This window comes from Ptiloglossa arizonensis, chromosome 12 (assembly GCF_051014685.1).
Source record: "Ptiloglossa arizonensis isolate GNS036 chromosome 12, iyPtiAriz1_principal, whole genome shotgun sequence".
Taxonomy (NCBI): domain Eukaryota; kingdom Metazoa; phylum Arthropoda; class Insecta; order Hymenoptera; family Colletidae; genus Ptiloglossa; species Ptiloglossa arizonensis.
In genome coordinates, this window is record NC_135059.1 from 8,232,536 (window position 1) to 8,248,823 (window position 16,288).

The 16,288-nt window shown below is 39.7% G+C and overlaps 2 protein-coding genes across 18 annotated transcripts in view; one reads left to right on the forward strand and one right to left on the reverse strand.

Moving 5' to 3' along the window:
- Positions 1 to 777: 777 nt before the first annotated feature.
- Xxylt (Xyloside xylosyltransferase) lies at positions 778 to 3,031 on the forward strand. Its single transcript, XM_076324863.1, has 3 exons — positions 778 to 1,529; positions 1,617 to 2,090; positions 2,158 to 3,031. Exons 1-3 carry the CDS (start codon positions 1,131 to 1,133, stop codon positions 2,362 to 2,364), a joined length of 1,080 nt encoding a protein of 359 aa, XP_076180978.1. The 5' UTR covers positions 778 to 1,130; the 3' UTR covers positions 2,365 to 3,031.
- LOC143153525 (uncharacterized) overlaps positions 2,961 to 16,288 on the reverse strand; it is a 138,329-nt gene continuing 125,001 nt past the window's right edge. For 8 of the 17 annotated variants that reach the window (XM_076324850.1, XM_076324851.1, XM_076324848.1 and 5 more), the window contains 8 exons: positions 13,406 to 13,770; positions 12,625 to 12,907; positions 10,422 to 10,841; positions 7,876 to 8,919; positions 6,034 to 7,313; positions 5,855 to 5,952; positions 4,655 to 5,780; positions 2,961 to 4,373 (listed from right to left, as the gene is read on the reverse strand). In XM_076324850.1, coding sequence (XP_076180965.1) covers positions 4,356 to 4,373; positions 4,655 to 5,780; positions 5,855 to 5,952; positions 6,034 to 7,313; positions 7,876 to 8,919; positions 10,422 to 10,841; positions 12,625 to 12,907; positions 13,406 to 13,770 — 4,634 coding nt within the window. In that variant the 3' untranslated portion in view covers positions 2,961 to 4,355. Of the gene's footprint in view, positions 4,374 to 4,654; positions 5,781 to 5,854; positions 5,953 to 6,033; positions 7,314 to 7,875; positions 8,920 to 10,421; positions 10,842 to 12,624; positions 12,908 to 13,405; positions 13,771 to 16,288 lie in introns of those variants that run through there. The other 9 variants (XM_076324862.1, XM_076324849.1, XM_076324855.1 and 6 more) reach the window with 8 other exon arrangements.

The window sequence follows — 16,288 nt, forward strand, 5'->3', positions numbered from 1 at the left end:
AATATAGTCCTTCTATCGACATCTAACGACGAAAATAAAAACTATTTCTCTACAAGCTTGAGCGTATAGCCGTAGATTGCGCCACTTGTACTATTCGTATAATAAAATTCCTTCAATTATTTCATTAAATGATTTTGCAAATAATGTATATTAAATATATATTTTACATTAAGTTTAATAACGCAGAATAATTTATTAACGTAATATAAAAGCTCATGATAATTTGTAGAATTTTTCAATCTGTAATGATTCTATATGTTTGATATATGAAAAAAGATTAAGCTTTCTAAAAATGGTTTAAATCGTCCGACATGTATGACTGGTGTTTAAGGGAAGATTATGCATAATATTATGCATTAATTTTCATAAATTGAAAAATGCTTTGTTAATTCATTTTTAAAACGTACTCACTAAAAATTTTCTTCAAAAATTGAAAATACAGTAAAACATACAAGGATTATTAAATTAAATTAATCGACTCATTATATCACAAGTTCTTTATTTTTGTCCTTGATTCTTGTGTTGATAAATATATTTTTGAATCTAAAGTTAAAATTACTTTACTCATGATTTCCAAAGAATATAATTATTTAAAACCAATTCAATATTTATAAATGTAATATAACAATGTTATGGTTACTATTATATAATATAATAGTTAATTATAAACATTCCTGTTTTGATAAATTTATTTAAATGCCGTTTAATGATCTGTAAAAAGATGCTATTTTCTAACTTAAAAGGTCAATGTTTTCTCCACAGATAGTAAAACCTCCATAGAGAACCAGTTGCATCGACAGTGAGTTGTTTTTGTTTTCGATCTATTTTCACCATCAAGAGATCTGCATCTAATTTCAACAAATGTCTGTGTCGTGATTCTGTTTCGGTGCATAAAAACTGCACAACTTCGTGCTAAATAGTTTTATATTAGAAAATTCTAACTTATAAGTTTTATAAATACTCTTCATTGAGACATTCACATATTTAAGGAGTTACTTTGAAATGGAGAATATGTTTAATAGGATGTTGAACATCTGCTGTGTTTAATTTCTAACTTTTAATGTAGTGGCTCGTATGGTCCTAGAAAAAGAATATGCACAGAGAAAGCTCGATCATGAGCGAATAATTAAATGCTCTTGCTACGCAAGATGCTAATAAATTTGACGGTTCTCGCTGTGATCTTAGTGCTGTTTTACTGTTATCAGACGTCAAATGGTATACATTGGTCAGCACGCACTGCCCGTGAGCATGAGAATGCCTCGACGACAGAGTCGAGCATTTCTGGGGAGGATACGATCTCCACAACAGTATTCCTCTCGACTGAAAAGATTTACTACAATGTTTGGTGTATATTTACAAAAGTTGCTAGTAACTCACCAATGAAACGAAAATTTGAGATTTTTGCAGAGTCTTTACTTAGATTATCCTCCGTTGACATTGCATTTCATGTAATAACTGACAATGATAGTAAAGATGTAGCAGAAAAAGTTTTAGAAGGTGTCTTGTTCTCTACAGAAAAGTTTATGAAGGTAAAAAGCATAGTTTTAATTTGTAGTCTTTTCAATACACGACTCTTGAGCTTGTATTAATAATTTAATGGTTTTTTTTTATTTCAGGTGCAATATTATGATGTACATGAGTTGGCATCTCAATTGGAAGACATTGTATCAGTCATGTCTCCACATTTCAGTAGCAAACCAGGAACTTACTATTCCGATGCTTTGTTCTTCTTATCGTTGGGTTTGCATCGAGTAGCTCCAGTTGAACAAAGTGTTGCAGCAATGTTTGATGCTGATACTAAGTTTCGTAAAGATATTAAATATCTTTTTGAAGAATTTAATAGTTTTGGAAACCAAGCTCTGTTTGGTTTAGCTCCAGAGCTCACTCCAGTTTACAGACACGTTCTGTATCTGTATCGTAATAAGCATCCCAACACAGCATTTGGAGAACCTGCTAGATCAGGTGGTTATCCTGGCTATAACAGTGGAGTGGTGCTTTTTAATCTGGATAGGCTACGAAATTCGTCCGTCTACAATGAAATTGTTAAGAAGAAGAGTGTTGATTTGATGACAGAAAAATATCACTTTAAGGTAGGAAACATAAGTGGTTGATGGAAGTTTTTTTTAACAAGCGATTAACTTTAAAATTTGTTTATAGGGTCATTTGGGCGATCAAGATTTCTATACGCTTCTTGGTATGGAAAGGCCTGATTTAATTCATACTATTGATTGTGGATGGAATAGGCAATTGTGTACATGGTGGCGAGACCGTGGTTACGCAGATGTGTTTGGAAATTATTCGAGATGTGATTCAGAAACAAAATTATGGCACGGGAATTGCAATACTCCTATACCTGACGATTGATATACGTCGAACATAATCGTTTTTACAAACATGACAATATAAGATCTCCGTTCAATATCGTTAGTGCAATTACAAAGATGGAAAGTCTAACGGTACCTGTTGCTCTTCAAGTATACTATTTTATGAAAGTAAACACATTATCTTTGTGGTGGCAATATATTTAAAAAGATTCTTAACTCGTAAGTTCGATTGTTTCAAGGTGCCTATATGTTAGTCTTTAAGGTATTAGTTTTTCATATTGTCTATTTTAAATACTTGTAAGGCAGCATTGTTATACCGTATGTTTCACATACGCTGCAATATTGACATTTTATTATGAAACAAATTGCAGAACATTGGTTTTAAAAAGTATTTTTATACGATTGCAAGATTTAGGTCGTTACAGGAGATGGGTGCTACTTTGTACAAAATGCGGACAAAATATATTTAATTTTAAGAATGCTATTGTACGAACGTATTTTTTCTATGATTAAAGTATTTACATAATCATATATTTTTGCTAGCCATCCTAATACTTCCTCGACAATCGTAAAATAAAACGTAGTACCTTCTTATTATATCACTTTAATGGAACTGTAAATGATAACGTGTATAAATAGAATTGTCGCCGTAATATTATATTTTTTACGTAAGGAAAGTATTAAATACAGTTTTGACATTACATGCTATTTACAGTACAATACGTCATTCCGACGTGATTACCACTTGCCATAAAATACTCCCTTAAATTCTCATAATCCGTAAAATAACTAGATATTAGGTTTTAGGTTTGTTGACTAATGACAATAATTCTCTCCAAATTGTCTATTTTCCAAAACAACACCATTGTTAACGAAACAACACAACAATATATTTTTTATTCAACTGTTGAAACTTTGTTATATTACCTGCGCACAATTCTTTAACGAAACAATTCTTTATTACTTGCTTTCAACGGTTTTACAGTAACGTAAATTGTATAAACGCAAGAAATGGAAGTCGGTTATTAAATAATTCGTTGTTAAGTGAGAACAAGAGTTGGAACTGATCGCACAAAAAACCTACTTCAAAAACAAGCTTCGTTAACATATATTCCAAATATAATTCTCATCGTTATCCTAATTCACGGTTCCGAGAGCTACGACTGACCAGATATTTTTCTCAAAAAGAAAAAACAGCATTATCCATAGTTATACACACACCCTACTGTATCTAGATTCGTTGTACAGTACATAAAATAAAAGATGTCACCTTTGGTCCCACTGATAGAAACTTAATGTTAATTGTAAAGATTAGGACATGTTAGTCAACATTGACTCAACCGTTCGGGGCTAACGATCATTCCCCGTTTCTCGTAGTTAGAACCGAATGGCTGAACGAAACTAAAAAGTAGAGGAAAAACTTAACAACAAAAACTGCGTGGACTGCATCGTGTAATGAGCAAAATCGTTTCGAACGAACTCGATCGGTCCGTTGACTATTTGGACACGATTAATACAAGACTCTCCTTCCCTATCTTTTTGCTTCGATCGGAAAACTTTACACGTCTAAATGATATGTACATTTTCGATCATTTACCGACAACACTTTTTTTCTGTTGTCCGACTTTTTACACACAATATTTACACGGGAGCGACTAACGCGGTTGATTATTGTACGGACTATGGGCCAACAACCTGCCAATTGAATCGTTTACTACAAGTAGGACAATTAACGGGAAAGAGCAAACAAAAAAAAAATAAAAAGAAAATACATAAATAAGTCCCTTCTCTTCGAGGCTCTTCCCTATTGCTAGTTGTCGATTGTTTTTTTTATCACTACGGTTTTACGAGAGCACCAAGGCATCTTCGGAATGCTATCCTTGACTGCCAATTCCTCCTGGCATGATTGAAACGAATATCATCCTCGAGAAAGTCTCTGAAACGAGACGAATTCACTGAAATAATCGCGACGAATTGTTCGCCGGTATTTGCAATAAATTCGCGCGATTGGCTTGCAGGACTTGAAGGCATTTAACATCTTTCCGCAGCCTGCAACCATAAATTCTCGTTAAAAAATTACTCCAAAATAACGGAAGTCTTGAGGAAAACAAAATTACAGATTAAGTTAAAAAGTATTTTCTATATGAAGAAAAAATACGTTTGATGATTAAAACATCACAGCTTTAAACCATTGTGGAAAAATAGTGTTCTTTCGTTCTACTTTATAGAAATTATTTTTTTAATAAGCAGTTTCATTTTATATTAGGGAATCATAAACTAGAGTGTCCCTTGCTTACGCGAATTATTTATGATTACAGTAAAATACTTACGCTCTTCAGATTTTCGCGACCTCCGAAATTCCGAATTGATTCCAACAATACATCCCTGGGATCCATCTGAACCGGCATAGATTTTGGTCTGGCACTTTTCAAAGTGACACCCGTAATAACAGGCATCGTCGGGGGTCGTGGTGGTTGTGGGACACTATTTAATGACTCTGTGGACGTGTCTTTCGAGGACTCATTTGAGGATCCCCTTGTACTGTTCTGATTTCCCTGGCCTCCGTCGGTTGCTGCATTTGAAAATTTGAACCCCTTCACGACAGGCATTGGCTGATTGTTTATGGCGCTGATGCCATTTCTGAAGACGAAATTCCCTTGATTCTGAGGTTGTATACCTACGATCGACGTGAACCTTTTAGGCTTTAAACTGTCTTGAGTACCATTTGTGCAGTACTCACTGTTAATGTATCCATTCTGTTTACCGGAATCGGTCTCCATCTGGAGATCCGAGCGCCGATTCAAAGTGGACCGTTTAGGCTTCGGTCTGAGACAAACATCCTGACCAAACGCCTTCGACAGTTCCTTAAAGTTCACGGGAGACGTATCGATCACGTTGTCATCCTGCTTACCGCCTTGGAAGTTTTTCTTTAGTTCAACCCCGGTCACAATCGGTTTGTCGGTGCTCGTGGTTTTTATCTCAGAATTGACTTTATTCAACACTGGCTTTTTGAAGCCCGATGCCGTCGTGTGCGTTATGAGTTTCTTGGCCAATTCGTTGGGTTCCCTTCTGTCCGAGGATACAATTTCAACTTTGCCAGCGAATTTACCATTCTTTTCGAAGCTTTTCTGTTGTTTTGTGGAGTCTTCGATGCCATTCAAGCCGTCTAACTCGTCCCTTGTGCCATTTATATTTACAATGGTTTTGTTGTTGGCTTTATTTGTCCCTAATTTATAGTCCATGTCCATTTTTATTTGAACATTGACACTCGGTCGCTCCGACCAGCTGCCTAAATTGATCGCGGGAGGGCCGGAGTACGTGTAACGTTTCGAGCTCGCCTCCGATGGTGACTTCTTAGACTCCGGCTCTGACTTTGTATTGCTGGTCGCTCTTTGACAATCGCGAGTCGAAACTGCATTCGATTCAATCGAATGTTCGTTAGACGTAGTCTCGGATCTAGAACAAATTTAAATACGAATGAATTTCAATAGAGATTCAAAATTATAACTGCACTCGTCCAACTCACTTACCTCGTTTTCTCGGGTAATACTGTATTATCAGATTCTTTGGGCACATTTTCCTCCGCCTGTTGAGCATTTTTCAACTGCGGCAAAATGCTTTTCAGTACCTGAGAATGTCGTCCAATGTTAAGAAAGTATGATCTTATCAAGACACCATCTTCCAAATGAGTTTGTTTAGAAACATTTACCTGTAAAGACTGCAGCTGCTTCTCTTTGGTAGGTTCTTCTTGCCGCTTCAAAATATTGTCCCGCCATTGCGAGAACTTCTCGTTGCTCCTAGTCGTTGGTGCATTTAAACCGGTAACGCTCGTCGCCTTTTTCATCCCAACGTTGTCTATTTCCACTAAATTTCTATCGTTTCTAACATCCTCGTCCTCGCAAGAATTCCCTTGAAATTTGGACTTACCGCACACAGACACGTAACTCTTGGATCGCTGAATGTTGCTCTTGGCTTCGTTACCGGACTGCCACCTGTGCAATGACTCCGTTTGCATCTTTGGTTCCAGCTTCTTGTCGCTTACTACGTCATCTTCGTTCGTGTTCACCCTCTTCTTTCCCTGTAACGTTCCAACGTTGAAATCCTTCGGTTCTTCGGTCTCGTCGACATTATTACTCTTGTGCCTAGACAACGTCGCAAACGACTTGAATCTATCGTCCGAACTCTTCCCAGGGGATCGATCCTTGACATCTTCGAATATATTCAAATTCTTTTGCCTGGTGTAAGTCGTGATGGTGAAATTCGACAAAGTATTGTCTATAGGTGCGACTTTAGGAGTCGACGAACTGTCCGAGGATCTTCTGGAGTCGAAATCCTTGGTACCCTGAGGTAATGTTCCTATTTTGTTCTCCAATTCGCATATCACTTCCTTCTTTAAGTTAGCGTCTGATCTTTGCTGCTTGAAGGACTTTTGGATCGCTTCTTTCTTGGTTTCCCTTTCCAAAAGATTTCTGTCTTCTATAGCTGCTTCCTGCTTCTCCGAGGATTTTCTAGAATCTATTTTATCTAAAATCTCGACACGTTCTTTAACATCGGGATCTCTGAACGACTCGGGCGACGAAGGAACTGCGTCGAAGTTATCAAAAACTGGAGAAGCTGTGTCTCGGAAGGCGCTAGGTGGAGCTGGAAGCTGATACTCCCAATCCGCAATGGACAGATCTTCGTCAGCCGCTGATACGTAGTCCGATGTATCTTGCTGCGAATTGACAGTCTGATTCGGAGTGCTGGTGTTCACTACTGGCTCGTCCGGTAAGTCGTTGCTTTGTTGTTTCAAGTCTTGCTCAGTTACAGACTTCTTTGTGTTCGAAATATCTGTTTCTTTGGAGATGTTCGTTGTTTCTGTTTTTGTTTCTACAGGGGAAGCAAATCCCTCGACAGGTACATCGTTGGAGGTTGAAACTGGTAGTGTATTGGACAATGTGTCCGACACCTTTTGCAGTAGAGCATCCGTTTCTGAGAGGTTCGTATCTGCTGCGAAAATATAATGAAACGTAAATCACCGTTACGATTACAACAGTATTATAATAAATTAAAAGATACGGTTGGTTATTGGACACGCTGTACAAATTTTGACTTCAAACTATTCGATAAACTTGTCGCGTATTTGATTCGTGAAAATGCTTCTTATTGTCTAGGGAAGTGAAAAATTTACAGATGGACCCAAAACCTCAGGTAAGCTCTTGCTAAGAACGTTTGCACTCTTGGCTTAAAACTAACTACTTCATTTGTAAATCATTCGATAATTTCGAATCCCATCACCCTCCACAAGGCATCGAACAATTTCTGACGATAAAATCGTACTCAAATCCGAAACTCAACTTCGAACTAAAAATATTAGTAACGTACTACAAAACCAAATTCGCCGATGATGGGCTCAGGATGCTCTATATCGCTACGAACGTTCGTTAATACTTTTGATAATTGAAATTCATTTAGACCGTTATTGAAACCGAGATCTGATAACATTCGATAATTAAAAATTCGCAAGCCGAGTGCCCATCATTGCCAATTATTAGTGATATGCAACATGCACCTGATACACCTAATCCGCGAGGCGATTTTCCTCCACCCACGCCCTCAGAATCAGTGTCCTCCTTCTCTTTCGATTGTTGTCCAGAATCGTTGTTGTCCGACTCTTTCGATCGATCGCACACCATATCAACATTAGACGCCACGTTCAAGTTCAAAGCGAACGTGATGTCATCCGCGTGAGAAGTTAAATGTCTCTTTTGCTTTTCCAATATGTTTGTCTCGAAATCGTTCGACTTGGACGCCGTTCGAAGGATTTTTCCTCTCTTCGTTTCTTTCACATTTTCCCAAACCTCGTTTCGAATCGTGGCACCATCAATGTCAGACTTAACATCCGCGTTTTGCTTCTCCTGGGCTTTGTTGCTCTTTCCAATGTTCAACGATGGTTGGCTCTCCGTGAACATGTCCAAGTGTGCGCACTTCGGAATCGTCGAAATTACGGCACAGAGTGTCTCTTGTTTAGAAACTTTCCTCGGTGTCGTGGGATTCGATTCGTTTTTCAATAGCTTGGTGGTCTGAATTTGACTCGACGAGGACTCTATGTTCTCCTTAACGTCATCGATGCTCGATTTCTTATTGTCGGTACTATTTTTGATGGCTTCGTCGAAGATCATCGTCTTCGGTGATTCCAGGGTCTCGTTTTCATTCAAGGTTGTCGAATCGTAATCAAAGGACGTCTCGTACTGATCGATTCCAGGTGTTAGAAACACTTCGTTCTCACTGTTGGAATAATTGGAGGCGACATCCAACTTCTCAACACTTTCGATCTCCGTGTTGCACATGGTCGAGGTTCTCGTGTTAGATCCAACGCTGTTGTTGCTAGCACGTCTTTCGTTAACGACATCCGAACCCGCGTCACTGGTAGAACTTCCGGCGTTGGTGTGTGCAGGAGCATTCGACAAGGAGTCTACATTGCTGGAGTCAGTGCTGAGGATTCTACTGAACGGGGAAGGCGGTGCTAGCTTGCGTTTTGGCACCTGGGGCCTTGTTGACACGTTACTGCTTGTAGAAGTTTTTCTAGGCTTGGGAAACGGGATGGAGTCTCCAACTGTGCTCGGGGGAAAAGAAAAAAACAAGAGACCGTCACCAATAGGTAAAGTTAGCAAGCAGGTAAATGGTGGATACTTCCGGGAGAGAATTGTCTTACATTGAGTGCAGTGTTCTAAAAGCAGGCAAGGATGTAATACATTCATACAAGTTCTATTGTGTGTTGTACAGGGAATTGTGAAAAAATTTGGGAACGTTTTCTTGGCTACGTCTACTTTTGCGTTGATAGAACATCGTGTCCTCAATGTAGAGGATGGAACGGAATCATCGGTGCACGGTTTTACCATTAAAATTGACATCAATTCGACGACGAAAGTACGACGAAAGTAAGAAAATCTCTACAAGTCGACGCCTAAACGAATTCACCGACTCTGCTCTCCAGTATGGAATTCAATTGAACCAAAAACCTGTTCCAATTCTGCGTGGATTCCTCCCGACTGACTAAACCTGGTGGCGGAGGTTCTAAAATGCTCAGCTTCTTCTCTAACTCCAATTTAGACTCGACGTTCTGAATGATCGGGAGGGATGGCAATTTGTCGATAGTGCTGGGTATCGATTCTATATTTGTCACTGGTATGTCCAGCGGCTTCGTCGAAATGGCAAATATCTGCAAGTTGCTCAAAGGCGGCGCGGTAAGATTGGACCTACAATTGGACGGATCGTCCAGTATCGTATCATCGAAGGACTCTCCGTTAAAGCTAGAAAAAATTGAACCGTTGTAACACTTCGTGGTGCTCACGTTTCCTAATTTTGGCTGTCCGTCCTCCAACGATTCCGACCTACTATTTGAAAAGGTACTATTAACGTGAAAACTCTGAGAGCTCGACAAACTCGGTTTCTCGAAAGCGCTCACTATCTTCGTCTCTCTCAGCTTGAAACCACTCTGAACGCTTAAGCTGTGCTTTAACGCTTTCGCCTGACACCTCTCGTCGCAGATATAGTTATCCACGTGCAGCTTCCTCGAACTGAATCTGTTCTCCAGGACTCCGCACTCCGGCATGTTCTCTATATCCGTCTCTATGCTGTCCAAGTTGACGAGCGTTTGCATCTTGACCAGCCTGTTTCTCGCCTTGAACGAATCCTGATTAGAGAACTCGTGATTGTTTTGAAGATTGGACGACTTTGGCCATTTCCTGAGCCTCTTGGTGGACATGTTCGAACAAGCGAAACTCTGCGACTTTTGGAGCTTGGAACCAGACCTGGAACCATCAGCATCGGAGTCCAGGGAACTAACTCGCAACTTCGACTTACGATCGCTAAAATACCTATCGCCGAGATTCAACGAGGCATCCTTGTCCCTCTTGAAACACGACTTACGCTCGGCCCGACACTCTTCGATTCTCAATTGTAATTTTATTTTCTCCGGGTCGAACAGACTACGATGCTGCCTAACGATTTCCGTTCTTTCCTCTACCTTGGACACTTGCTCGTAGCTGTTCCTCGACGCGAAACTAGAGGGTACGACGCTGTCCTCTATACTATTGTAACTGCACACTAGCTTACCTCGCTTTCGGGTTACTCTAGCGTCTACGGGAGCATCCTCTACGGGTACAGTGTTTCCCGGTTCGTCGCTAGGTAACTTAACGTTTATCGAGCCTGATTTGTGACGCGGTTCGACGTCCAATTTCCCGGCTTTTTGCTCTGCGTTTACTATCGCGGTTTCTTGCTTCGCGAAATCGATCCCTGGTGACAATTTCGCGGCCACTGTGGTCACACCGATGTCCGAGCTCGCTTTCGGACGTTCCTCGATGTCTGAATTTGCTTTAGACGGGACACCGATATCCGACGGAGGTTTCGATGGATCCATGTCTGACGTTAAGGACTCCTCGGAGTCAACGATGCGCTCCAATGCTTGGGTGGAAATTGCGGACGACAGAGGTCTCGTTACTGGCGGTGGAGGGGCAGCTCTTTTCTTTCGTAGACCTGCAAAAGGAGACACGGTCAGACAATCACAACTAATTAGAGTGGAGAAAATATATTTAATAATTACCAGAACAAGCTTTACATGACATGTAGTACTTGTTTGGTGTGAAGGTTTTAAATGTACGGCATGCGAATTTATTGTATACTTACTTATTTATTTATTTATTTATTTATTTATTCATTCTTTTATTTATTTATTTATTTATTCATTCTTTTATTTATTTATTTATTCAAATAAATGGGAATGTTCCATCGATTACAATAATATAATGTAAGTGTCAGTTAGTACGTAGAAAAGATAATACATGTGCTTTTTTTTTGTACGTAAATATAACACACGAACGCGCAAGAACCGAGTTTTTAAAAGAAGTGAAAGAGACGGAGAGAAATATTAGAATTCGAATCAAGCTCTTTCCAACAATACACATTTTTCAAACAAGATACGTATTACAAAGATAACCCTGAAAGAACTTAATACTACAGATGAAAATCTTACGAAGATGCCTGGGGCAAGCCTTTATTACCTCGAAGATGGCCGGACAATTTATTCGATCGTAAAGATTTTTATGAAGGAAGATGATATCGATCAACTCCTTACGAGTTTCCGGTGTTTGTATATCGAGTCTACCAATGATGAAATCATAATTATATTCTATCGTACACATGTTTGTAGGGAATTAGGCGTGGAAATTTACTTTCAGTCTTTTATAATAGAATTCTATGTTTGATCTGCTGCGCATAACGGTTATACACTTCAATTAACAATTCATAAGAATGATGTAAAGTGTACAATACGTTTTTGGGTAAACAAAATCAGTAGGTTGATGAATATAGGTGTCTTTATTGAATTATTAACGGTTTATGTAGTAGTATCAAATATCACACCACGATCAGTTATTTGATTGACGCTGATGACAGAAAATCATCAGCACACAGCAGAGCAACATTGTTAACATAATTGTTAATGAAAATAAAAGAAAGTAATGGTCTTAGATAAGAGTCTTGCGAAATATTCAAAGAAGTATTGAAATCATTAAAGTAACGATAAAGATACGTAATGACGTGTCACTTACATAGTTGCTGTAATTAACCCAAAAACCAAAGAAGTATAGTTAGTTAAATAGGATGTTAGTAAATACTGTTAAATTAGTGGTCGCTGATCTACCATAGAGAAAGCCGTGCTCCAAATCATGAATACAGGATACAAGAGGAAATCAACCTATAGTTACAATTCAAGTGTGTGCTTTTTCATTAGTTTTTCTACACTAGGGATAATTGTACCGCAGAGTTAGGCATATCATTAGTAAAAGTAATCACGTAAATTGTAATTGTAATCTGCAATTACAAACCGGTAATTTATAATCACCGACGAGCAATTTAACTTTTACCGGTGCTTTCTTCAGTGTATTTAACATTATCTTACTGATTCGATTATAATGAAAAGTTTAACAATTTCATGATGCACGATTGACCAGTTTAGTCATGTTTGATGATTACATTCTCACCTTGATTATTTGTGTTATTCGTTAAACATAGTCACTAGGTAATAAACGAGATTAGTTACATGGTAATCATAAATTGTTAATCATTAATCGGATTACAGTTTGCCCAACACTGCTACACTGTAACAAACAATTCCAATTACATGCAAAAAGGTGGTAAGTGCAAGTTGAAGTAAAGAGTTATAGGATAGTGTATCTGTATGTTTACTCAAGTTAGAGTAAAGTTTAGGCTGTAGATTCTCTCAAGAAGAATTTTCGCGGTAAATTAGCAAGCATTCTACCTGTAGAACTCAACGAGGTGCTGCTAATTCCACGGGTAAGCGTACCAGAAACAGCAGCCAGGTTGCCCAGGCTCTTGCTAGACTGCGATGTTTGCGCCAACTTCCTGGGTGTCTCTGTAGGGGCCCTGTGTCTTCTGGGCAACGTTTCAGGAAGTCTTCCAGCGGTGTCCGGATTGTCGCTCAAAACTGACGCCTCGTGATACCCGGAACTATCGCTACTATTACGACTGTGACTGATCACCACTTTATCCTTTCCAGAATCGCCAGCATTCTCCTCAGAACTCTGAAATGAATTCGATAAGATCAGTACGCTCCAAATCGGGGTAGGTAGTGATTTTTATCTTGTATCGAGACCATCCAGTCAGTCGTATATCACGAAAAAAGCGAGTGGGAAACACTCAGGGAATGAGAGAAACTGTACTTAATTTTTTTTCTTTTCCTCAATACAAACATACTTCAAGAAAGATAAGAGCGATCAAATTTCCTATACCTCTCCTTCACTGTGTCACGTTCAAAAATACCTCTATCTCACTCTTCCCACCGTTTCCTCTCCCTCCAATCGCTCCCCACACTTCTTCAAAAATAATTCAGGGGAGATTAAATTTTCTATACCCGTCTTTCAACATGTCACCGGTCAAATGTAACTCTATTTCACTCTTCCCATCGTTTCCCCTCCCTTCGATCGCTCCCTACTCTCTTCTCCAAAAACAATTCAGGGGAGATCAAATTTTACACACTCCCATTCTAAAGTGACACGACAAAAGTGACCGATGTTACTAACATTGCTGACTTCGGGCTGCGCTTGAACCGGCGGCTTCGGCGCGGGTCTTCGTTTCCGTTGAGGTCGAGCGGGCGGCTGAAGAGGACTACTGCTCCTCCCAGTCTCGTCGCTTCTCGCCGGTGACGCGCTGCGCCCACCTAGGCTGTCCGTGCTCAGCGAGCCCTCCTTCGACTTCTTGAACACGAACCCGAAGACCCCTTGTTTTGCCTGTTGCCTTCGTCGCTCCTCTTGCCTCTGCAGGGCCATTATGTCCTGCGTGCTGAGAGCCGCGCCGAGCGTTCGTCCTTGTTTCGCGTAGAGCGTCACTTCCTGAAGATGATAGTCCTGCAGCGACAGCGACAGGTCCAACGTCTCCTCCAAGTTCGCTGAAACGTAGAAACACCGTCAATAACACCGTTTCTTTGTTCGATTTTTACTCACGATCACCGAGTACGAATCGTCTCTGTTCCGAGATCTCGCTCAACGAATCGATCGAGCGTCCGAAATTCAGCTGTTGCTGGTTTCTTCACGACTGTGGTCATTGTTCGTTCATCTAAACTATTCGTTCGATAGATTCGCCGAACGTTCTCCACCCCTCCAACAATTTCTGACCCCTGAGACCACTCGACGAGACGCGCCACGAGACGCTTGGTAACGTTGAGTCGGGACCAAGTTCCCGAGGATCGATTGAACTAAATAGCGCAACGGATTCCGAGCGAGTGTGGCGGGGCGCGCGAATCGCGGAAAGAAATACCTCCAGCACCAAGGAATCGGTCGCCAGCGTAAGCTCGTATAAACCTCGACACCGCGCCGGTTGACGCGAGGACGACGAGGCGGAGGAGAGCAACGCCGAGCATGCGAACAGGGACCGTGCACGGTTAACGACTAGGAGTAACAAGTGGAAGAGCCGGCCGGCCGGCAACCTTGCGATAGCGATCTTAACGCAACTGGCTGGTGTAACTAGCTAACTGAAATATCTCGTGCACCGGCACGCAAGTGCGCGAGATATATAATCGAGGAGTCCGCCCGGTGTTCGCGGTATCGGGAATATGCCTTCCCTCGGGGAGATAGTCGAGAGCCATTTACTGCTGCATCTGGTTGATCGAGCGCGCGGTTAAAGCGACTCGGAATCACCGATCATGCCGGTGTTGGTTGGTGCAAGGAGCCAACGCGAGAGGCTAGCGAATTTTCGATCTTCTCTTCTTGAAATTGCAATCGCGAACTCGATGAAAATATGCGGCTTCGAAGGTTTATTTATTTTTGCTTTTTAAATCGAGAAGACTGAGAGAATCGTATTTTTCAGAACAGTGTACGCGTTTATCTGGGATATACTAAGAGAATCGTGTGTTTAACCAAATTTTTATCGGTCTGAAAGAACCGGTCGACTCGAGTTTTGTTGGTCGAGAAGATTAATAGATATGTTTAAGAGAATTTTACACTGTGATCTGGAACACACCAAGAGAATGTTTAACAAAATTTTTATCAGTCTGGAAGAACCAGTTGGTCCGAGTTTTGTTGGTTGAGAAGACTGATAGAATTCGTGTGTTTGAGAAATGTTTACGCGTTGCTATGGAAGAAACCAAGAGAATCGTATGTTTAACAAAATTTTCCAGGTTGGTTTAGAAGAATGTTTGACACACTTGTTGGTCTAGAAAAACCGCAGAAGAACCGTATGTTTAACAAAATTTGATGCGTTACTCGAGCAGAATTGCGAGAAAATTGTATGTTTGACAAAATTTGATGCGTTACTCGAGCAGAATTGCAGGAAAATTGTATGTTTAACGAAATTTCTGTTGGTCTAGAAGAACCGCAGGAGAAACGTATGTTTAACAAAATTTTACACGTTGATCCAGAAGAACCGCAGAAGAACTGCTCCAATTATGGTGTATCGAAAAAGTGTACAAAAGTATTTGAAATATTCAAAAATGTGTGAACGAAATTTGAAACAGTGTTTTAATACTTTTTTTTAAATAATAGAAGAAAGAAACCCAAGATCATACTAAATAGTCTCATTTTTTTAAGTATTTAATCCTTGATTTTTCCTTTCTCGAGATAAAAATCTGACTTTTGGTACTCGTGTACAATGTATTATTTTGAAGCTTTCGAAAACGAAGCTTCGAAATCAAAAACTTACACGTTGTACTCTATCAGAAGTACGAATTGTGTCAAACTTAGAACATTGTAAATAGACGATCGAAAAGATCACTCTACCGAAACTATCGAAGTACATTAATTTCTTCATAGAGGTAATCGCATTAATGGAATTAATTAAAGGAATTTTCTCCGGTTAAACATACATGTAGTTTACACCTGATACATGGAACTCGACTCTTGCCTTGCAATCTGCATATTTGCATCGATAAGAGTGGTTCTCCTGATCTATAGAGAGGAAATGACCGATATTATCGAGTCTTTCTTTCGATATAGGGGCACGTACAGCAGGTTTTTCTCGAACTTCTTCAGAGTTTGGAATTGCATCGTCGAAGACGAACGTCCTTGTGTTTTTCTTCTTAGGTTAACGACTAGTGTTAACACTTTCGTATTGGCGAAAGTGAAGAGAACAAAAACTGCTTGGAAAGAAGTGAGGTCATGTTATTATTACTATTATCTCACGATACATACTAAATTTATACACTCTTGAGCTCACTTTTGAGCGTGAGAAACCCGACACAATACTCGGAGAACCGGACGTTGAATTACTGTTACCGAAATAAACATTTTACCGTACCAATTAATGTTTAAATACGCGGTATGCTTTTCCTGAAAAAATGCATCGACTGATTTATTTTTAACTGCACGATGTAAAATTGTAATTCTATTTCAATTTTTTTTTCGTAGAATTGTACAGGTCCCTACCGAGAATAGAAAAGCGTAAAATAATCGGTGAAGTTGTTTTCAATTTTA

Excerpts from the sequence above, each read along its gene's own strand:
- Xxylt (XM_076324863.1), top strand. The coding sequence starts at position 1,131 with ATGCTCTTGCTACGCAAGATGCTAATAAATTTGACGGTTCTCGCTGTG. Across the intron at positions 1,530-1,616 it reads CTACAGAAAAGTTTATGAAG|GTGCAATATTATGATGTACA; the intron begins GTAAAAAGCATA and ends TTTTTATTTCAG. Across the intron at positions 2,091-2,157 it reads CAGAAAAATATCACTTTAAG|GGTCATTTGGGCGATCAAGA; the intron begins GTAGGAAACATA and ends ATTTGTTTATAG.